At 32.7% G+C, this 24,493-nt stretch overlaps 1 protein-coding gene across 3 annotated transcripts; it reads right to left on the bottom strand.

Moving 5' to 3' along the window:
- Positions 1-242: 242 nt before the first annotated feature.
- LOC106665502 (anoctamin-5) lies at positions 243-24,138 on the bottom strand. 3 transcript variants are annotated; one of them, XM_014391953.2, is made up of 19 exons: positions 23,863-24,138; positions 23,599-23,750; positions 23,357-23,512; positions 19,710-19,958; positions 19,409-19,447; positions 14,773-14,936; positions 14,260-14,428; positions 13,973-14,205; positions 13,749-13,909; positions 13,445-13,683; positions 12,724-12,891; positions 12,461-12,664; positions 12,291-12,388; positions 9,131-9,288; positions 8,865-9,070; positions 2,858-3,033; positions 2,687-2,792; positions 520-661; positions 243-459 (listed from the first exon to the last, which is right to left on the bottom strand). In XM_014391953.2, the coding sequence occupies exons 3-19, from the start codon at positions 23,507-23,509 to the stop codon at positions 350-352; spliced, it is 2,775 nt and encodes a 924-aa protein (XP_014247439.1). In that variant the 5' UTR covers positions 23,510-23,512; positions 23,599-23,750; positions 23,863-24,138; the 3' UTR covers positions 243-349. The 3 variants fall into 3 exon arrangements, with proteins under 3 accessions (XP_014247439.1, XP_014247440.1, XP_014247442.1); XM_014391954.2 differs by lacking the exon at positions 19,409-19,447 and having other exon boundaries at positions 23,599-24,137; XM_014391956.2 differs by lacking the exons at positions 23,357-23,512; positions 23,599-23,750; positions 23,863-24,138 and adding an exon at positions 23,166-23,318.
- Positions 24,139-24,493: the final 355 nt, after the last annotated feature.

Genomic DNA, 24,493 nt, shown 5'->3' with positions numbered 1-24,493 from the left:
AGAGACTAAATAAGACCAGAAATACTCAATAATCTTCACTTAAAAAAAAATCTGATAGAAACTTTTCTTTGGTTTAATTTTGTTTTAATTAGCAATTTTTAACTTAATTGTTCATAATTAATGTTAAAAAAAATAATATACATATAGTTATGAAGGAGAGTTAAAGTTAAACTTAAATTGTTCTATATGAAGTAAATATACGCTGGGTAAAAGGCCAAATCGTTTACCTTTTTGGATGGTGAACTATATCACAGCTAGACCACCACATCAAGATTACAAGCTAAAATTGGAGGTTAAGGAAAAAAAAAAAAAATGCTTTCTTTAAGTACTTAGTAAGAGGAATATTAGGTCAAACAGGTTCGCCGAAAGTTGTGTTCTTGTTCTTCTTTCTCGCAGGGCGTCTGACGACCCCTTGTTCCGCCTGTAGCATATTTTTCGAAGACGCACCTTTATCTTGATCTAAACAATTTACAAAAATGAACAAAATTCGTTTTTTTATGGTTTTTAAAAGTTGCTCACCCATATTCTTAGCCCTGTTGGCTTCGTGCTGTATTATCAATTCGGTTGTCAAATAGTGCTCACGCTTAATTTGGTCCTGAAGTTTTGGCGAAACGTCGGGTATGCACCATTGTACAATTATCATTACAATGGAGACAATATTCTTAAAAATTAATAGAAATACTTTTCTATAATAAATTTCAAAAATTATATTGCAATTTGAATGTAAGCAGATAGAAAACAAAAAGGAGTGATGGTCATTCATATCAAATCATAAAATAAGTCTGAAACTTTTTTTCATGGCAAATTAAATGATAATTTCAGGTACTTGTAAACAAAATTAGTCAAAAATATGAGGCATTTTGTTCCATGCATGTTGTCATCTACCGTACAATTTGGAAATTGCCGCCTCTCAGAACTTCTCAGATTTTAAATTTTACTGATTAAAAGAATTCTTTAGAGTCTGGAATAACTGAAAATCCAAAACTCCATCACATGGGGGCAAATTTNCACTCAGCTACCGCGGTCCCCAGGCAAATTTGTTCAACTGTTGATTTCAATTGCTCAAATTGTGTGTAGTTTAGACTAAACTTGCTATTTAAAAAAGGGGAAGGAAAAAAAAAAAAAAGTTGGAATTGGAAAAATGGATTGAGAAAAGCACATACACACTAAGCAAATCATGGCCAATGAAAGACAACCAACTGCTTCTTTGGTCACGATTTTCGACACAGAATTCGAAACACTCGACAAACTCTCCAGGTATGAGGCAAGCTAGAGGGTTTTGAAAAATCTCTCAAAACGGAAGGCGAAGGGACTCCTCTCTCTTAACAGGCAGAATTTGAAAATTATAGACCTCTAAACCGGCCACTGCCCTCTTAACTAACATCTTAAAAATATGGACAAAGCTGAGACGGAAACTTGCCGGTTCTGTAAGGAGGAACCTGATCGGCACATATCCTTTGTGAATGTAAAGTGAAAGCCCGTTTACGGTACAGTCACTTTACTGTTTAGGTCGTAGTAGATGAAAGAATTGGAAGTGGAGGAAAAAAAGAAAGAAAAAAGGTTCAGCTAGGTGAAAAATAATAAAGCACCCCCAAATGCACATTTCTTAGGGTGTAATCCGCCTTTAGAAGTTCTCAAGGTAGGTCGTGGTGTTTTCCTTGGCATTTTCCTCTTTGAACGTTGTTCTAAGGGACCCAGTTTTCAACCCCAAACCAAAATATCAATATTTTAATAAATTAATAGGTTAAATTGCGATTTTGGAGGGAATCGCAGATGGAAATGCTGTTCTCAGTCAACATGGAGGACATCATACCCAGATGAATTAAAACACTTGTATGAGATATTGTAATCGTCTCTGCGTTGTCTTGTATTATTGATTGAGGGTTATTTGAGAAAAAACTTAAATTTCGTCATCTTCACAATTGAAAGACGACCAGAGAGCTTTGTGCCTTTCAAATCCAAATTTTCAAAAACCCCTGCATCTCGGGGGTTCATATAACCTCATAGTTGAAATACCCTTGTTCCCTCATTTAAAAAAAAAAAAAAATCTATTTTTGAACTGAGCAGACCACCAATCTAAAAATTTTATCAGTTTATCGCTATATCAAGAGTGAAGTAATTCCTGTCGTACAGGAAGGGTTAACACCCAGCTAACCGTTGAGTATCATGAACAAGGGATCAAATAAAGCCACACTAGTTCTTTCTATTTTCAATTAAAAATCCATGGACTGGGCTGGAATTTGAACCTCTAGCGTGGCAAATACGAGTCGGATGCCCTAAACATTCAGCCACCATGGTTGCTGAGAGTTTCCAAAGTCGTCAAATGTACTGCATATATGCTGCAATCGAATTTGTAGGGATAAAAATATAATTTGTATAATTATGCTTTCTTTTGCAGAAGTCTGAGCTAATATTTTCTTTTTGTTGTAATAAAAAACCAACAACAATTAAATGAAAAAAATACACTGTTTTCTTCTATTTTAAATCAACTAAAAACTAATCTTTTTTCGGAGTATGCAAACAGTAATGCCTAACTAAAAATTTCTTCAAAACACAAGAGCGATAAAATTTAATTATAGAAGAAAAAAAATGCTTCAGTTATTTCACAAGCCATTACATATATCAATGCCCAATGCCTAACAACATAAAACATTAATTTTAAAGGTACAAAATATCTTAGTAATACCTGGAAAACTACTACAAACAGTAGCCTGGCAGAAAGAATGTGCCAATAGAGTGAACTTCTCTTATAAGGCTTATAATGGTCAGGTGAATGCCTGTAAGCCGAATACCTGGCAAAAAAATAAAAAAACAGTAGTAGAAAAATAGATTTTAAAAGTAGTGTTACAATTTTTACCTGCACATGGTTGCATTTATTGTTGGGTGAAGTGGACTGCTATTGAACTCAAAGTCGGATACGTTAAAAACAGCGAGTGAATGGTTGAGAAAACCAGTGTCGGAGTGATCCGGAGAGACGTAGTACTTATACACCATTTTTGGTATAAAGTTTGACGAAAACGCTATAATAAAAGCCTAAAACCAATGACAAAACTTTTTTTTAAATTATAACAAAATTGCACATATGTTGATAATAAAAACATGCAAAATTTGTACTTCTTTCTTTTCTGTAGGGGGAAAAATTTTAGGTGAATATTAGCATTTCAATTCATAAAAAAATAATGCATCTCTATAAGGGAGCTGACTATGAAGATAAAAGGGTTAGCAAAAGGGGCGATAATCTGTCAAGTTACAAAAACCTTTTCCCTAAAATACAAAACGCTGTATTCAACAAATTAGATATGGGCACGAATGAAAATATAACGTTCAAACCCTTGTATAATATTTCAAGGCGTGTTCAACAGGACAAACCACCTGAATCATGCTTTCCGCTTGAGGACCAGCATGTAAACCCTAGTAGCAACACCTCTTTATTGTTTAAACACTACTTTGAAGATAAGTACAGTGACAAAGTGAATAAACAATTGTTTCTAAAAAACCAAGAGAAATCTCTGTCGCTCAATTTTATGAAATACAGGCCGTTAAAACAGAGGCTGATGCATGTATTGAACAAAAACAAGAGTGGAAAGAAAGTCGTGTCATTTATCGATGAAAAGCCCATTGAAAAATGTGAAGACGACATGTACCTTGGCAACATGAAAAAGAGAAACGATTTGCAAAATTTACGACTTCAGCTCAAAAATATTCAAAATTTGTGTTACAAAAAGAGAGGATTTGAGATCAAACCGATTTTGAAATTTAGCAACAGAGTTAAATCGATGGGAAAAGGTGTAAAAAAAGTAGGCTTGAACGGAAGGGAAAAATTGATGCAGCCAGCGATGAGCTCGATAAGAAAGGTTGTCGTTAACGTCATGCAAAAAAGTGCCAATAAAAGTTTCGGCAATCACATTGACGATGTAAAATTAAAAGAACTTATAAAAGAAGAATTAGATGCGGTTTTTAATGAAAAAATTGAAAATTATAAAAACAAACATGCTTTATGTCCAGATGGAACAACTCCAAAGTCTAAAGTTAAACTTACAACCGATTACCAAACAAATGATTTAAATACTGAAGAGACACAATCTAAACTTGCTGCGAGAACTTTTATCCAAACAGAACTTGCTTCCATCGACAATATTATTGTAAATTTGATAGAAAACAGAATAACAACAAATGAACAACCGTTATCAGAAGAACCGACTTCTGTTCAGGACTCCACTTTGAAATCTGTAGGTAACGTATCATCGAGAGAAGGCAAATTTGGAAAGATCAAACGGGTTAAGCCTGTTAGAAAAAACACGAGATCACCAAGAAAAACTAAAATGGTTAAAAATATCCTTCAAAAATCCGAAGGGTATAATTGGAAGAATAGGAAACAAATTCAATTGAAACAAAATATATTTCCTACAGATACTGATTCATCAAAAAAATTATCGTTAAAAGAAGGCAGCAAGAAATCAAGTTTTTCAATCTTAAAAGAAGATATTTTAAATTCTTTTATTATTGAAAGCAAAGAAGGTAACAAAGAAAATGATGAAAATGTTAACAAGGAAAAAGAATCCGAAGACAATTTCGAAGTTGAGACAAAATACGACGGTTCTATGCAGTATAAAGAATCCGACTATCATACTCAATCGAGCTTAAAGCAAAGTTTATTCGATGAAACAGACAAATACGGCGAAAAAGAGAGGCAACTACTCATGGTAACGGACAGTTTGGAAATTATTCGAGCTAAAATGAAAAAAGTGCCAGACGCTCATTTTCAAATGGTAGGTCCCAAGAGGAAAGCCATTCTCACAAACTTTCAACCAGGGAAACGTGCTAAATACCAGTCTATTTTAAAATCCAACCCGGCAAGTCCGATAAACAAAAACAAAAAAGTCAGTTTTGATATGAATATTAAGAAAATTTTGTAGGGACACAAACTTAAAAGACACAATTCCAAACAAAATAATTAAATGTAATTTACACAAACAATGATACAATAGTAAATAAATATTTTTTTAATGTGTTTACCTCTGCAGAATTTTTTTTCTAATAATTTAACAGTTGTTATGGTAATGATTTGTACCACACCAAAAATATGATATTTATGAAGGCAGTGCATTACAAGAAGATTTGAATTGTTCCAAAACGACTCCAGGACATGAGCTAAGCTTAAGCTCAGTTTACACCTATTGAGTACAAGTACGGCGAACAGAAAAGACACGGCCAAGGCTGAGTCAATGAACAAATAACTCGATTCGAGTGGGTTTATATTTTTTCAGCCTTCACATTTTTTAACTTAGTTGAGAACTTGATCAGTGTAAACAAGGTGAATGGTCTTGTGTAGAAAAAACGAGCATTTCTGGATTTTTGAATGCAAAAGTAATACAAACTCTAGTTACAATAAAATACATGTTTTGCCAAGACGTTTAAAAAAAATAAATAAAAAGAAATTCACAAACCAAAGTATACAATCGCTGTAGTGATCTTTATATGATTAATTTTAAATTAAAGGCTTGATGGACTTCGTTAGCTTTTTTTTACCCTTCAGGAGAAAAATAGCACCAGTATGCAAATGAAACTTTTTTGAGCAATGATTTCATCATATCAGGTGTTTCTGAATGGTTTTTCAGTGCTGGTTCTGAATATGACTTCAGTTTTTTCTACCATGTCAGGAATTTTCACAAATCAAATTCAGTACAATAGCAAATTTTATTACCGGAATCAACGAGAACCCATAATTTATATTAATTTATTGAGAGATGAAACACTTTATAAACTTTATATTACTATGTAAGTAAACTAATTACATTTTTACAGTCATGTATAAAGTAAGCAAGTTCATTTCTAGGTTAGTTTTTGAATTTTCTTTTCTTGGTTTTCCGTGTAGACCCATCATCCTTCGCTTCAGCATCCAACAGGATACCTGGTATCTCCTTTCCATTTCTCTTATATCCTGGTGGAACCTTTCACCATTCTCCTCGCTGAAGTCACCAAGATTCTTGAGGAAATAGTCTATGTGTGAGTGTTTAAAATGCACTTTCACGCTCATATTGCATCCTAGTTCTTGAAAGCTCTTCAGCATATTGCTCACAAAATTTTTGAAATCTGGATGTTTAAAATTGCCCAAAAAGTTTTCAATGACTGTTTTAAATCCATTCCATGCGAGTTTTTCTTTCATTGACATAGTTTTTATAAACCCTTCATCTTGGTAGAGCTGATTAATTTGAGGGCCAATGAAAATGCCTGCTTTTATTTTTTCGGTAGTGATCGCAGGAAATTTCGTAGTCAGGTTTTTAAAGCACTCACTCTCTTGAGATAAGGCTGTTACAAACTGGTTCATGAGTGCCAGTTTTATGTGTAATGGAGGTAGGAGTATTTTTTGAGGGTCTACAAGAGGGTTATGTTTGATGTTTTTCGTGCCTGGAACAAATTTTGTTCTTCGAGGCCAGTCTTTTGCTTTCCTATGTTTCTCTCTGGCTTGACTGTCCCATTCACACAAAAAACGAGGTAGTTTTGTGTAACCTGCTTGCTGCCCAAGCAACAAGCCAATTACTTTGAAATCCTCCACTTATGCTCCTCATATTTTATCAGGGTCAGCAGTCTTCATATTTTCGTCTCTTTGTGATGCACCTAGTTGGCCACAGGTATGGATGCATATTTATTTCCATTGTGGAGTAACGCTGCTTTGAGACGAAAATGAAAAGCCACCAGTCAGGATCATGTTCGGCTTCAAAAAACCACAGTAAATCATTGCCATTATTACAAAACACGAAATTTTTCTCCTGTGAAAATAGGGGCTTCAGTTCTTTTTCTCTAGCCCTGTACCATGCAAAGCTAATACCAGTTTCCAACAGACTTTTATTTTTGAGTCTCGACCCTAGAACACGATCTATCTGTAAAAGACACAACCTGTAAACTATCACTGGGGGAGAACTCTGCGTGATTTGTGAGAAAACTGTACATCCTATCAAAACACTGAGTTCATTTCTGAAACCAGCATGTAAAATTGATGGGAAAAAACACCCCTCTTCCTAGTCACAGAAAATCATGTAAACCTGTGTAATCTGTAAACTTGCCAAACTACCCATCACCAAAAACCAAAATAGCACCTATTTATTCATAGATTAATTGAAAAATGATCGAACTTACAGACGTACTTTCAAATCAAGTTAATTATTACATTGCAAAGTCTGATAGTGGGGCCTCATTTGTATGAGACATGATCAAAAACTATCTGACTTTCTTCTGACGTCTGAATTATAATAATTAAGGTTTAATTTTTAAAGCGCAATAAAACAATTATTGTATAAATCAAACTTTAAAATAAATCATAAAAAGGTTAATATATACAACTACTTTTTCTCTTTCTTAGCAAAAAAAAGTTCACTTCCAACTGGGGAAAAGTCGAGTAATTTAGACGAAAAGACAGTTTTGAAATATTTATTGGTCCCTACTAATTTCAAACAATCAATATCTCTATAAATGTTTATCCAATATTTTTAAAACTTTTTTACCGATGATAGATTCGGGTAACTAGTGAACTTTTTCAATTGATTTTTTTTTTTATTGATGATGATGCATTTCAGGCCAACCTGGCTCCCCTCTTCAGGATTTGTAAGAGTAATAACAAACGTCTGTGTTTTTGCGTTATTACTCCAACGAGCCCTGAAGAGGAGAGGTAGATTGACCACAAAACGCATCAGCATCAATAAAAAAAATCAGCTGAAAAAGTCACTAGTTACTTTCCCAAATCTATCATTAAAAAAAAAAAAATAAATAAATAAAGTTTGTTTGAAAAGTTTATACATATTTAGCCAAGAAGGAATAGAATTCCAGTCAAACATCTATTTATCATTGCACTTTAATTATTTAAATATGTGGGTTTTTTACTGTTTAAAAAAGGGGAAATACGTTCTTAGCTTCTGGGTGATATTTTGAAGAAATTTACATTGGATATTACAGGATTTTTTTACATTCTTCTAACATTGCAATATTCTTTTAAAATGTGTTTTTAGTGACTAGTTGTTCAATAATTTGTTGAAGTCGTGAGGAGAGGTCAGGAATGAAGTATAGTCGACTCTTGATAATTCGAAACCCAAGGGACTACAAAAATAATTTGAATTATCAAGAGGAAAAAAACTGTTAAGAGTTGATACGCATTTTTCCAAATTATTACTTAAATTGTACATATATAAAACACAGTGAAAATAATGAAAAAGCGGAAACAGATCAACTGCAAAACTGAACAATGTTACTCAATATTTAAAAAAAAAATCGTGAAGTGGTTCTTGCTTCAATGTGGCCTGCCCTGGTATCCTTTGTTTCAATGATTTTCCCAAGTGACCAGTGCTGAGAACACATTGACAAAACAGAGACCAGGGAACAGAAAAAAAATATAACAAAGAAAAAGTGCCCTTTGATAAGAAATAGTTCGTATTACCGAGTGTAATGTACAGAATTTTTTCCATTTACCAAAGTGACCTGCTGAGGAGTTCGTATTATCAAGAAATTCGAATTATCATCAAGTTTCCAATTAACAAGAATCGACTGTATTTTATAAAAAAACCTTTTTACTTTCCAACGTTTCAACCTTTATTCGGATCATCTTCAGGGCCTGGGTAAATTACTAAACATATTTCTCACCACTTAAGATTAATTGTTTGAAGGATTTCTTCTTCCGAAAGACACCACTCAAGAAAACAAATTCAATTCAAATGTCAAGTCATGAACAGGTGTGATTACTCAGTTATACCAGCTTTCAGAAAAATTACTTACCCGAGTACTTGTTAGGTGTAAAGCGGGCTTTACATTGACATTCAGTGATGCTCGTAATGAAATTGTTAGGTGAAAGTGATGATTTAGTATTAACAACTCACGTTTGAGATGACGGCAAGCCTTCCAAGTACATTTAAAATCCTGTACCAGACTCCAATGTTCGGTACTCTTCTTGGTACCGGCCTCCTGTAGTAGAAAAGGAATTTTTTTGCATCCAACCTCATTTCAAAAACGTTGTTAATCAAGGCGAAAAACGGCGCCAGAGGGAATGCAGAAACGAATATCGTAACAAATCCATATTGAACAACTGAAATAGCATGGATAACGTCCGTTATCGATTTCAATAAGCATTTAATTAAAACTTTACCCATTTCGAGATATTCGTTGAAGAGTCCTTCTGTACCAAAATCTACAAGTTTGAAGTCTTCGTTCCATTGTTTATGAGTCGGGTCGACAATCTGATCGTTCAATTTTTTATCTTGGCCAGCTTTGATTTTTGATACATTTAGCCATTGGTAGAAATATCTTAAAAAACCACAAGTTAATTGGACTTATATATATTTTATTGCTATCTTAAAAAAAATGCATTGAACAAACATGCAGCTAATTATCAACAACAAATCTGACAGAAATGTAGGAGAGATGCTGAACTGAATTTAGTGGGAAAAGTGGGATTAAAATTAAGGAAAATTAAGGTCTCGAGGCCATCATTGTTTTAGACAGCATGGTTGATTATAATAGGGTGGGACAATGAGAAAAAATTTATACTAGTGGGGTAGGGTTATTTAGAGTGGAAATTAAGGCAGCGTGTTCAAATCAGAACCTTCACAAATGGAATTTTTGGATCTTTGGATTGAAAGTGGATTCATTGGATGTTCAAGGATCTGGCCGAGCCCTCTGTAAGTCCAAATTGGTCTGATGAGAGTTTAAGCGGTTATGTAAGTTTAATGTTGATTTCAGCATTTATACAGAAATAGAAATATATTTATAAAAATATCGCAATAGGATTTGGCCCCTTTACAGCGAGTAGAAAAATATAAAATTAAATAACAAAAAGGTTACAAAATATAATGCAAGGAATAATTAAACAAAATTTGTATGATATTAACATAGTTGAATATGAAGGAGAGAAGTAGGTAAAAAAAATATATAAAAGAAAGTAAAAACAAGATCATATCGATTGTTAGTTTGATCAAATCATGGATTGTTTGCTAAAGAGTTGAAAGATTGATGCTTGAAAGCCCGAAGGGGATGAGCTGACCAATATGCCATTGAAGGGAATTCCAGGCGCACATTTGGATCTATGATGCAAGCTTTTTACAATATTTAAAAAACGGGGAGAATTAAAATCGAATATAATGAATAAACATGATGGGTAGAGCTTATTTTTGATTTTAAATAAGTAAATAGAAGATTGGAGTTTAAAGTAATCAAATACTCAGAATGAACTGTTATGTGTTATGTGCTCTCTTCTTCGTAAACTTAATACAAATCTTGTGAAATTATTAAAATATATTCTAATTTTTTTAAAGCAGAAGTGTGATTAAGTGAAAAAGAGAAGATAGTACTGCAATAAGTAAAAAACTTGGCCATACACGGTTGACACACTGGCATTTGCTTTTGTGTCCTACATAATAGAGGCGTACCATGCCCTGGCCTCAAACAGACGGATTTAAGAATGGTTCTCGGACATGGTAACGAGATTCAGGGTCCCCTGTTATATATATTTTACACAGGGCGGGCGACCAGGACCCGAGGGGTTNAATGGAGACGGGTTGATGGTGAAATAGCATCCCAATCGCCCCTTGAGCTGTGTACATGACTTGGGTCGATGGTGGAATGTTTTTAAGAGTACCCCATCGCCCCCAATTAGAGTTTGTAATTGTATGCAGGTTAATGGATGAATATTGAGTATTTTTTATTTAATTTGTAATTTTTTATTGTAAAGGGTGTCCCAAAATTAACGCAAGATTTCAATGTGCAGCCATTTTTGCAGTAAATTGTTGGCAACCCTGAAAAAAAGAACAATTTGACAGCTGAGAGTTTAGGGTTAGTAAAAATGGAGCATTGGGCATCAGTGGCTGCAACGGTTTAGGCGTTGACTGTCATCACTATAAGGTCCTGCTAGATTCAAACCCGACATACTTGCAAATGGGCTTTTTTTCAAAAACACCGGCACACCGAGGGTTGATATGACCTCTGCTGTTGCGAACCCTCGTAAAAAAAATATTTAAAAAAAAAAATTATTATATTTTATACAATACGTGTTTTCATTATTGAACAATATTTCAACTAAGTAAGTTTTTCAATCGATCCTTGTCCACGACACCAAATTGATGTTACTGGGTTTTCACCAACACTCTCCTCACACTGCTTCATCAATATTGATATTTGAACGGCTTGTTTTTGGATGACCAGTGTGTTTAGCGTCTCCAACTGATCCAGTCTCCCTGAATTTTTCAATTAATCTTTTCGGTTAAAACACTTTTTTTTACCATATTTTGTATAAAATTTTCGAGCTGCGGCCGCCACTTTCATTATTTTTGAAATTTTGTTCCGGACTGGTTTCGAAAATGGAGGCAAATTCAAATCTTGCATTAATTTTGGGACACCCTATATATAGCCGTCAAAATATGTGTTTTGTGTTTCTGTGTTTTGTATGAGTAAGTGTATTTATTAGAGTGAATGGGATGGTGGAATAGCATCCCCACCGCCCCCAATTAGATTAGTTTGTTATTGTATGCAGGACGATTGTGAAATATTGAGTACTCCATCTACCAAATAGAATGCAATGTATACAGGTGTGAATGTATTTATTTGTGTGAATGCGTATTGAATGTGTGTTGCAATATTTCGCATGTGCTCAGGCTGAAATGACCAAGATGTCAGATGCCCTTTAAAAATAAATAGAAAATTTAAAAAAAAAGTAAAAAACGAATTTTAACTAATCTAAGTTTTAGTGTCAGGCAGATAAATTTACGATACTTCCAAAGCGAATTTAAAGTCCCATTCACTCTTCTAGTAACAAAGACTAAAAAACATCCCATGATAATCTGGTATTAAAAATCACAGCAAGGTTTTTACACAGTTAGAAAAGGTTATTAAACAGCTAACAAGAATAATATATTTTAATTTTTTCTTTTTTAATATTGCACATTGGTTTTATGTAAGCCTAGAATAAAGTCTTAGAGCCTGTAAGCCTAAAGTAAGTAAAGTCCAAGATAAGAGACTTGGTCGGCTGGAAGTTGTTGTTTATGTGCATTGGTGATCAGGCCTGACGTCTGAGCATAAAAGTAATTTTTGCTTTTTTTGTTCAACTTTATCTGTCACCAAGTGCACCAAGCTTCTGTGGCTACGATAGGAATGGTGTGTGTGATTAGGTGTATTTGTATGTTTGGATGGTATATCAGTAGTAGTGTAGAGGATCGAACCTAGGATATTTCCTTTTGAGACACAAGCTTTGATTGGCATGAAGGGTGAAAAATCGAGCTTAATTGGACTTAATAAAAAATATATGAACAACTTACGGTAAGACCATTTCAATGACGCTGTTCATAGCTTGCTGGCCGACCATAATAATAGCTAGCTGTATGCTTAACTCCATCAAACAACCACCGGGATTACACTGTTTTGAAAAATTAAATTATTATCATTGTTTTTTCTTTTTTTTTACAAAATGAGAATAATTTAAAAATACCTCTTCTTGACGGAATCCGAAAATTCGGTTATATTTAGCTGGATACCCGACAAATTTCCCTTTGAGAAAAGCGATATACATTATGGAGGTATAATAATTCACAAACTGAAATAAATATATTTTTATAGTCAAAGACTCGTCGAATTCAGTCTGCGTCCTGAGCATTTCAAATTCCGTCATATAAACCGCTATTTTGTTGTATATCTGAAAGATGATTTTATAAGTCAACAGCAATCCGAAAGTGAAATTATAGAAAAACTTACGTAGTTGAGAGCAAAAATAAATACTAAATTGATTACTGCAGCAGTTGAGGGAATAATGACAATGGCGTAATGCGTCGCAGATTGACTAGGTGCTATCAAACTGATTGAAGCGAGAACAGACATTCTATAAAAAACTACACCAAAAACTGCTGCTATTGCAACCATCACCTGTAAATAAAAGGGCTTATTGTTATAAATCAATCTTGATAGAATTAATTCTATGTTTGTAAAATGTATAATTATTAACATTCGCACCACCGTCGGAAAAAAAATAATGTGGACACCATCGTCTTATTAGACCCAATACTTTTTTAAACTGAAAAGCTAATAATATGTTTGTTTTTTTTGTACAATTTTTATTTATTTAGTATGAACCTAAGTGGCTTATAATAAAAATTTCCACGTGTATGCTAAAATCTTACATGCTTATATTGGATTGTCTGGAAAATAATACAGGCTTTTGTTTTCTTTATATTTTTTTCCAATGTTTTCTGTACATAATAAATTGTATCAAACGTAGATGGATTATTCTTTTGTACAAAACAAAATGTTTTTTACCTCAAAATTTTCAAAGAAAGTTACACTTGAGTTTGTTTGAAAGTAGATAAAAAATAGACAATAAAAGCAAAAAAATTCGCTTTAAAAAATAAATTTAAAAAAAACACACGATGGCAGTGCAAGCGTTTAGTATTATTTTATACTGAAAATTATGAAAACTTACTAGTAAGAATGCTACTGAAAAACTTAGGCACATTGCTGGTAACCTTACAGTCCAAAAAGGTACATATGGTTCTTGGACTCCTGTTATTAAATTCTTTTTCATTTTAGTTTTTTTATTAGATTTTAATTTAGCTAAATATTGTGGTCTCGGTGGCTCCCCTTGAAGGCTGAAGTCAGTCAGCCCCCACCTATGAGCTATTGAAGCTGAATACCTTTTCCAAAGCTCCAGGAACAATGTAGCTTTAAATTAATAATTTAAAAAAATTAAAAAGTCCATTATATTATTTTAATTATAATATACATACCCCAAAACGACATAAATATTGCAAATATAATTGTAGCGGGATTATCAAACAAATATACAAATTTTGCGTAGGTGCATGTGTCTGATAATTTCCAATAATCACAGTGTTCGTCACAACGTGGACACATTGTAATGTTTAAGCTCTCATCACATATATCGTTACTGTTTAAACAATCAAGATTAATAAATTAAAGATTATAATGTGAGGTAAAAAATACGACCAACCTGTAAGTATCGTTATGAACGGTGAAAATGCCATAAAAAAATGTCAGAACGCCGAATAATGCTGCTGGGATCAGCATGTGCGTGTAAAATCCGAGCCAGGCGAAATACAAGGCAAATTTGACGCCGAAATAGTCCCTGACTTGATCGATCGGCTGATACATGGCCCAGTTTTTCAACGCGGCCCATTCTTTAAGTAGTAGGCCCCTTAGGCAAGTCGGATCATCATATTTACCCTTTAAAGAACAAGATTTGGAAAAAATTCAGAGTAAAAAAAAAATTAAACTTACATCATGAAGAGGATAAGCAGCATCATAAACGCCATCATTTATTAACTTTTGAATACCGACTTCTGAAACTGATCCAGTCTGAAGACTAAAACTCGTCCTTTCTAAAATAAAATCTACTACAATTGTTCTAATTTGGGAAGAGAAGAAGTTTGGGTGCTTCTCATCAAATCTGAAAAACAAGCCATTAAATTACATTTACGTAACCCAGTATTTTTTAATAATTACATATACATAAATTCAATAAATTCAATGGCTTTTAAAGTATTATCTACTGGAAAAAATAAAAAGAAAACTAGACTACAGATGAAGACAAAAGAAACATGAGATAAATCACAAATCAGAGCAACAAAAGTGTTCATTTCTACATCAAGGGAGTTTGAGGAAGGTCTACAAATAAAGTTAACTTACTTAAATCATTACTTTAAAAACAATATCTTCAATAAATCAAGTGCTGTAAAATAAAATACACCCTTAGAAAACATTTTTGGTCTGTTAGTCATGAAAATGGCTTACAGATAACTTTTATGACGGCTGTACTCGGCTGTGAGTTGGAACTTTTGCGACGGAAATACGGAAGCATCTAGTCGGACACAAGACAGCAGCCGGGCGAGAAAAGACTTCACTTCGGTCATGATTGTGTCATACTGCGTCCTGAAAAGCTCTTCTTGACCAGGGATCTTCAAACAAAATGTAGTTAAATTAGACAAAAAAATGTGTCGTTGCGTCGTCTATACATGAGATGAGATTGTTTCATTTTATTATTTCTCATGCAAATGAGGTGAAATGCAAAATGTGAATACTATCTTTTATATTAAATTTTACATAGAATGTTCCAGCAAGCAAACTAATTAATAATAATAATACGTTCAAAAGCATACATTTCTTAAATATTTTTATCTTTAAGTATCAAATAATAAAAAATAAAATCCAAATAAACTGTGATTATTAAAAACAATAATAATAAAACTAACAAGGAGAGAGCACAAACGTGGGATCACCGATTTTTAAAACTTTTTTTTGTGATACTAGGTTGAAAAATATGAGATGTGTCCAAGGCATTCTTGCCAGTTGGCCTAGAATCTAAGAAATTTTTTAAAAAGTAATTTACAATTTTTAAAATGTTTTCTACATCTGTTCTGTAAGTACTTCAAGGTACATAATCTCATTCTATTTACCGTTTTAATCTGGATAAGAAAATAATATGGAAGATTGTATTAAATAAAATTAGATATATGATAAGTTACAAAAACAAAATGTTACTTCCAGTAAAAAAATATTTGAAAAAAGTATGGATTCTTTTAAGCACCATTTAAGCACAAAAATATTACTTTTTATGTTGATGAAGAAGAAATTGACCATGACGATTAATGTGTTTGGGATCTGGTTTCAGTGACTGATTGATTTTTATGACAAAAATTATATATTTTTGGGATGAATTAACCCAGCTTAGATAAGTCGCTTGGTCTCTATATCAAAATTTTATTTGGCAGTCTGTGACCGAGTGACGAAGTAAAGCAGGATATTTTTTAGCAAGAAACAAGGTTAATATGCTTTTCTTCCATCTAAAAAACCTTGAATACAATTATTTGGGAAAATCAAAAAAAATTTTTTTTTTAAATTACAAAGAATCTGATAACTTTGAAACAACTCCATTGATCGTCGGACAAATTTATCGGGGTTTAGAACCTTATAAATTACAATAAAATACATGTAATAAAATAATGTAAAATACAATAAAATACGTAATATAAATTACAATACCATCCCTAACCACAAATGTCACCTCCTTGAATAAATCAGAACTGGAGATACAAAAAAATTATTTGACATCTTTACAGCTTATCGTAGATATTGAAATATATAGTTTGTGACCGAGTGATGAAGCAAAGTAAGTTTAAAAAAATTATTTTTAGCAAAAAACAAAGTTGATATTTGTTTTTGTTTTTTCACCTAAACACCCTTGAGTACAATTGTTTGGGGAAAAAAAAGTATTTTTTCCTCGAAATTTTTGCCATCAAATGCTCCAGATTTTTTTTATATATTACAAAAAATTTGATAACTTTGAAACAACTCCATTGATCAACGGGCAAATTTACCAGGGTTTACAACCTTATAAACTATACATAATGGCATAAATGTTGCCTTCTTAAACTATTTTAGGAAATAAACTGGTTTACTGCATACCATTGCATATTTTAACGTATTAATACAGCGTATTATTGCATATTTCAGGGCTTCCAACTGCTTATTTTATGGCACTGGCAATTTTTACTGCATAAAAATCTGTCTCGGCTTATAATATTCTGTTTCCATTCACATTAATGGTTGTATAAAAGTTAAATTTGAATAAAATGCAGACTAGCAAATAATTTATTGTTAACAATTTTTTTTCTTGAAAAAGTAAACGTTTTGCCCTACTTTACTGATAACGTCTTTCAGTTTTTGTAACTTTTTGTACAGTTAATTTCATTTCATATGGTTCTATTTGTTATTTTCCTAGCTTAGGTCAAAAATCAAATTTAATGGTACATAATAACCTTGAATTAAATGCACAAAAAACAGAAAAACGTATTTTAAAAAATTGATTAATATTTGTTTAGTGGTCATAATTGACCATATTAATTATTTCATTTAATTATTCTTTTTATCTGAAGTTTTTGGTTGAGATGAAAAATTAGTGTCACGAGAGGATTCGAACCTACGACCTTCAGTTCAATACACCAGCAGCTCTAACTACTTGAGCTATCGTAACTTTGATCCCCTCAGACACCAATTCCTCATCTCAGAAGCGTTCAAATTTTATAATTTGATATGATTTTTTTACATAAAAAGTATAATTAATATTTTAAAAAGTTACTCTACAAAATTTCTTGGGTCATAGATGGGGGTCATTGGCAAGAATGCTAAGACATTTCCCAAATATTTCTAGACTTGGTAATGCCAAAAATTGTTTTCATTAAAAACGGTAATCCCACATCCGTGACATTTTCAATGGTTTCAATGAATAAATTGCAAACATGATTCAGTTGAAAAGTTTCATATTTAAGTACGCCACTTTCAAATGCCAGGTCATGGATGTTCAAATTTCTACAATAATATTTAAATGATATTCATGACTGAAAATGACCGACCAGTCTTTCAACGGATTTTTAACAAATAACCAGAGAATCTAGAATAAAAAAGTCATCATACATTCAGTTTCTGTGCTGACATCAGGACAGTGCAAATTATATTATTACAGAAAGTTTCAATGTTTAGCAGGAATTTTTTGTGATATCTATCAAATTTTTAGACATGTTAGATTGATGTAGTTTACTTTCTTTTATCTCGAAAATCCTCTTATCTCTTTTTTTATCCATTATTTTCTCTTAACCCTTTCCGTACCAAAGCTGGCCTCTTATCTGGCAACTGTGTGACAAGTTCTTCAGTCGTAGCTGTTCGAACGACAGTTGTGCGGAAAATTTGTGCTTAAGAAACCACAAACCCTGTAGAATCTACGAATTTTAGTTGATATTGTTTTAAATCTTTTTAGCCATGGTAATTTTTTTTTATACTAGTTTTAATAAGTTTAATTTTCATTTAAAAAACATTTGAAAATGAAGATGGGCCAAACTGAACAGCCAGGCTCACTTCTCATGCCACACAAAATTCTGATGTGAACAAGAGGGCTCGATAATTTTTTTTATGAGTCTTCTCTTGGATTGTTTATGTAAATTCAAACACTTTTAGTTCCAGTAGATTTTGAACTTTAAATCAAAATTAAAACAATCTGATGAGTTCAATCCCAAAAAAGTAGACACATTAAAAAAAAAGATTGCATCTTCTCTTGGGTTTTAGTTTTTTCATGGTGGGTGCAGTAGAGGATATCAGGAAATGTTTATAAGACAGTAATGTCAAAAAATTACACAAATTTCATAATTTACTGTCATTTTAAGAAAGTAAAATTGGGGGTGTGTTTTCAAAATGATTTCCTCCCCCAAGGAGGAACTATTTTTGGAAGTGCAATGTAACCTTAGAAGAAATTTAACCAGTGAAACTAGGCTACTAATCAAGTTTTTGATGAACTAAGACTCACCGGTGTGCTATAGGTACAGAACGGGGAATACGATGGCTTTTAAAATGTACAGTATATTACAAATCCCAGTGCTCAATGGTGTCAACCTGGGATAAAAGCCCAGGGAAAGGAATTGCATTGGTAGTCAATGACCTAATACTTCTTAGAAGAAGGATCGAGTCGACTGCCATGAAGTAGGGAACTAAGATGGTACAATAAACCAGAAGGCTGTTGTTCCTTAACTTCAACATTGCATCTTACATTTTACAGTAGAATCTTGCAAATCTCAACATATTTCAGTTGTGAGGAATTTTTTTTATTTTTATTTTGGGAAATATAGTTTTTTGTGTTATTATTAATGATCGGTTATTTTAGCTTTCCCACTAAAAACTACTGCCGATTTTTCGTTACACTTTCATCCAAACCATGTGATATTCTGCATGGTGACGAACCTGTAGTTTGGTCCTTTCTGAATGTTTTGCCCATGACGGTCACATTTTGGTCTATCAATGCGTTTCGACTTGACCTTCAGTGGTGGGTTTTAACCAAAATTAAAAAATGAAGATGGTGAGAAGCAAAACGACTAATACACTATCACCTTTCTCCTGTATTTTTCACAATTTTCAGCCTATTGTTCAATGTTCATCTGTCTTACTGGTTGCTTCTGCCAAATGGGCCACTAAGTAGATTTTTTTTTATTTACTATTTTAGAAAAGTTTGAAAATAATATATTAAAAATGATTAATAAAATATAATGATAATATAAAATTTTAGACAATGATACAATTTTATGACATAAAAGTGCTAAAAATTATGCAACAGCCCATTTACTATTTAAAGCTATTTTTCTTACCTGTTCATCAATATGAATCGAAGTCATTTGTAATATTTACAACATTTTTAATTACTGTGTATGTATAAATTGTAAAAGCGACGTTTAAATTGTCATTTTTGTCATTTTCTTTATATATCGTTTGAAGAAAGCTCGTATTCGTTTATTTACAATGGTGTTTATTAATTATACATTTACGTAGCATGCACTCTAGGTTGCAACGTTAAATATGGCATGCGAGGTATTGTTAAATTAATGCCTACCGCCTGACAGTTTTGTGGGCTTTCCTTTTTTTCACAATCCTGTTATGTAAAAAAAAAATATATCATATGATTAGTAGTGGGCAGTAGTGAAAGAAAGTAGTGTACACTGAAAAAAAAAATTAACACCAATTTTTCTGCGTTAATAAAAAAAAAGTATTAAATATATTAAAAAAAGGAAAGAAAATAAAAAACAGGTTATTAGCAATTGTGTTATTTTTAAAAAGTGTCAAAGGCTGCGGTGTTTTTTTATTAATCACACTCGCTCGTCGTCAGCAGTTTGTAAAAAATACAGTTTGCATACCTCTCTCATAGGCATCCTGACTTTTAATATCTCGCAATATCTCTTGAGAACTTCGATCGGAGCGTGCAATTTCACTATGTGGAGCCTGTCGGTGATTTCTTTCTCCACTTCGAGCCCTTCCTCCTGCAAGTGGTTCTCGAACGCCTCCCTTTTCGCGTCCTTAGTCGCATTTTCATTTTTGTAGTCCTCCAGCCAGCCAAGAACAAAATCAACCGATCTTTTGCCATCTGAGAACATTATCGATTTTGCCTGCAATAATAATAATAATGTATTTTGTGATAAAGATGGTTTACAGACATCAATTATTTTACCCTTATATTCCAATAATTGGTTAACTATAAACAAAATTAAATGATTTAGACATTCAAAAAATGTTTAAATTTCTTAAATTATTCTTGGAATATTCAATAGCTACATCTAACCACCAACAAAAGTAAAAACAGGGAGGAGACCTCCTCCAGTTCCTGGTATCCATTGTTTAAAAATGAGAAAACAATGGACAATGCTCTAGAAACAATTTTTTCAATGCTGAGAATATTGACAATGGTACAGTCAAAAGTTTGAAATCCAAATTTAATTAACTCCATTATGGACCTATAAAGGACTGTGAATGACACTTTATGGCCAATTCTTCTCATATTTCCTGGACTTAAAGTAAATACTGTTCTTAAAACGTTCTCATGGCGCTCAGAGGGTCTTCCTTTCACAATACAAGCCCTTACATACATAAGTAGAACAAAAGGAAGCAAGCCTTTTTCACAGATCTTTTCAAAGAGTTCAAAAATTTCTCTCTTTGGCATTAAAACCCCAGACGAGAATTGAAACCACTGCAAGTTCCCATTATCATCTATTTAAAAAAAAAAAAAAACCCTAGTAATTGTATTGCTGGCGAGTGTGGTTAATAAATCTATATTCATCTTTATATCAAAATAACACAAACACACCACTGAAGGTGGCAAAATGCCAAAATGCATCTGACTGAAAAGACAACAACTCAACCACTTGGACAATTACAAAGACTTCTAGGACCAAAATCCGTCTTGACAAGATTTTTCTGTAGCCACGTTGGACAAACGGAATGGATCTGTGGGGTTCTGCCAAGCCATCTGATATCCAGGGCATCAGAACAGAAAAAAGCATCTCCAGTTTGCTAAAGATTATTTAAGAAAGCCTGATGGGAGAATGTTATTTTTACAGATGTGAGGTAATTTATGTCTCAGAGGCCAAAAGAAGAAAAAAAATTGTAGCATAAGCTAGGGAATCACATGAAATTAAAAAACTACCATCAGTTAAACATGAGATTGGGAAGGAGGGTGGGGTGTTTGGGACTGCATGGGCTATAGAGGAGTTGACAATTTAGACATAAATGATGAGATCCTTGAGATCAAAACCTTAGATAAAAATATTATTTAATTGAAATAATTAAAATGGTCAATTAATACCACTAAACATATATGGATTAATTATAATAATTAATTAGTCACTTATGACTACTACATAAATTATGAACTGTACAGAGTGATTCACTACCCGTATTACAAAGTTTGAACCATGGTCTGATTCTCAACCCTTTCACACATATTCTACATTTTTATGTTTTTACAGTCAACTCATGTTAATTCAAAATTGGATAATTTGAATTTCACGATAATACGAACTCCTCAGCAGGTCAATTTGATAAATTGAAAATTTTTTTGTGTATTTTGATACACTCGGTAATATGAAGTATTTTTCGTAACAGGGGGAGAAAGTTCATGCTACCACTCGAAATGGAGCCACATCCTCTCTTTATAATTCGAACTTATTCTATGTAATATTCCTCCAAATTTTCATATTTTGTTTACTTCCTTCTAGTCTAAAATTTCTTTCAATTTTCTCTAGTTTATTATGTTTGGCGGTTAGTGTTTTGACAATTGTTATCAGCATTGGTCACTCTGGAAAACCATTTAAACAAAGGACGCCAGACAAAATTGAAACAGAAACCACTTCACAATTTTTTTTTTAATAAAGCATAACAATGTTCACTTTTATAGTTGATCTATTACTGCTTTTTAATTTTTTTACATGTTTTATATATGAACAATTTAATTAAAAACTTGGAAAAATGCATATCAACGTTTTTTTCTTTCCTCTTGATAATTCTAGTTATTTTTGTGGACCCTTGAATTATCAAGAGTTGACTGTACCTATGGTTTTTATCATAAAAAGCATTGAAAAGAGCATTAAATTTCCATTAAGAAGGTACCTTTATTGACTTTAACTTTTGATTTATTTTTTTATTTAAAAAAAAAACTACATCTTTCAAAACTTGTTAAATTTAAAATTTGTAAAATAAACTAAATTTGCGACCTCATTGGTAAAATTCACGATAGAGCTTGGAAATTTTCTTAACAACTTCTTCGTTCCATAGGTTTTCCAGTGACATACCCTTTTCTTTAATAATATCGAACCAAAATGCAAAAATTTTACGCTAAATGGGAAAAAAAGTGGTGACGGTGTGAAAAAGCGGAAGTGGGATTAATCTAGTAATTTAACTTTTGTTCAGGGGAGTCTGTGACTGCGATGGTTTAGGCGTTGACAGGCGCGCATGTCTGTAAGGTAAAGCTGCTTTCAAACCTGACATACAAATGGACTTTTCTCAAAAACTTTGGCACCCCGAGGTTTAATATAACTTGTAGTTAAAATACACTTGTATAAAGAAAAAAAAAATTGTTCTGGGCAAAATTTATTTTTTAACTTTAACACCAAACACAGACAAAAAAAAAGTTGTAAAACGCAACTTTAACCAAAGAATAAAAGCACATAAAAAATTCAGTGTAATTTTTTTGCATTTGGTGTTACTTGAATTTTTCTTTTTAACATACTTTTCAATGCTTTTTTTAATTTTCCCAAAAATTCGAGAGCTATGAGTAGATTTATGACTAGTTAATAAATTGTTGGAAAAATAAATAAAAAATTTAATATTTGTGAAAGGGTTGAGAATCAGACCACAAACGTTTTTGTTTTTATACGAGGTGTACAAGCACCTGAAGAACTTTGTCATACGAGTAATGAATCACCCTGTATAGAGGCTACTCTGATTAAACTCTAACCAGCACTTGTCATTTGCGATCATACTGGAAGGCAGCATAATAGAAGAAAAAAAAAACGTCTAAAAGAAGAGATTTTACAGGAGTGTACATCTCCAACATGACAAAAAACTAGCTCTATCAATGAAAAAATTGCTTTTTAGCAGTAATAAAAAGGGGGGCGGACCGATTACTGAGATAAAATGTAGATGTCAGTAAATAATCAAATGAAAAATAATGTTTTCAAAGACTATATCCACATTGTTTATTAATCAATTTAGCCTATCCTTTTTTAATATAAAAGGTTAATTTAAGTACTGGTTTTACTGAGCTAATCGAGTAAATCTTCAGCATTTGGTACAAGTTTTTACTGTCTAAAAATACCTACTTTTTTCAATGATTTGAACGTTCACATTCTCGCATCGCGTGAAAGTAGCATCGTACAGAAACAACAAATGACAACACGATCTGTTTAAGAGGTCCCAGTTATCTAAATAATAATAGCCGGACACCAAAAGAGGTGGGGTGGCTTTTTTGGCACAGGCTCAATTAAATCCAAAACTCAAAATGTCGAATCACCTTCGGGGTAGAGTCTTCGGATGGCACCAGCACGACGTCCTCCATCACAGCATCCTGAAGATCCTGCGCGCTGTGGTATATGGAGAACTTGGAAAGACGGATGTTCTCTCCATCAGAGCTCCCGGAAAATACCTCTTCTTGCGAGTTTTCCATCTCCTGGAAGCATAGTCAAGGTTCATCGAGGCTTTCACTCGTGATTGCAAACTAAAATGGAAAAAAAAATCCAACTAGGAACCACTCACCGAAATCCAGCTTCCAAGGATGAATATGGTGAATCAACCACAGGTCAAGGACTTGAATTTATTTTGTACTTCCATAATATCAAAGAAGGTAAAATAAATATTTATAATGAAATAAGATTAACAATCAATAATTCAACTCTTATCATTTACGCCTAGAAAAACATTGTCTAACAATCACAATCAACGACTATTATCGGACTTTTTATATAAAAGGAAATGATTGTACAAAAATAATCAAAACAATGAAAAAATATGGACATTAACCTTATAACGAGGAACCTTTAAGGTTCAATTCTTTGGTGAATTGATCATTAAACCGAGGGGTCCATTGGTACATGACATGACTTGTCGGTATGTTACTCATAACTGACTCTACGTCATTTCCAATTCCAGTGAAATTATCCTAAAAATAAACTATTAACGATTTACACCCGGTTCGTTATTTAATCCAACTGGTGTATGAGATTAGGATCAAATAATTTCATAAAAGGCGTGGGATGTCCGTCTTTGGACATTGCTGACAAGAAAACCAGTGAACTATTTGTTTGCTGTTTGCACGTGGTCACCCAAAATTCTTTCTTTTGGTGATTTTTTATTATTATTTTAATTGCTTCGCCTTGGTAATATAATAAATAAACAATAACAATAATAAATAATAATAATGAATAATACCGACCATTAAAAAACAATAATCCTAATAAAAGAACAAATAACAAAATAATCATCAGATTAATCCATAACGAGCTTTTAACATTTCAACTTGACTTTTTTTCTTCTTTTTTTAAGGGGCATCCGACAGCTTGGTCATTTCAGCCCCGAGCGCATGCGAAATACAACACACATTCAGTACGCATTCACACAAATAAATACATTCACACCTGTATACATTGCATTC

This window comes from Cimex lectularius, unplaced genomic scaffold (genome assembly GCF_000648675.2).
Source record: "Cimex lectularius strain Harlan isolate CLEC.00 unplaced genomic scaffold, Clec_2.1 scaffold102, whole genome shotgun sequence".
In the NCBI taxonomy this organism is placed as follows: Eukaryota; Metazoa; Arthropoda; class Insecta; order Hemiptera; family Cimicidae; genus Cimex; species Cimex lectularius.
The sequence above is the reverse complement of the archived record's forward strand: the minus strand, read 5'-3'. Positions and strand labels throughout refer to the sequence as shown.

What these genes read in the sequence shown, in the direction of transcription:
- LOC106665502 (XM_014391953.2), bottom strand. Translation starts at nt 23,509, where the DNA reads ATGGAAAACTCGCAAGAAGAGGTATTTTCCGGGAGCTCTGATGGAGAG. An exon ending in GTCATTGAAATGGTCTTACC is followed by an intron (nt 9,289 to 12,290) that starts GTAAGTTGTTCA and finishes TGGTTTTTTAAG; the next exon opens with ATATTTCTACCAATGGCTAA. An exon ending in CAACGAATATCTCGAAATGG is followed by an intron (nt 9,071 to 9,130) that starts GTAAAGTTTTAA and finishes ATGCTATTTCAG; the next exon opens with TTGTTCAATATGGATTTGTT.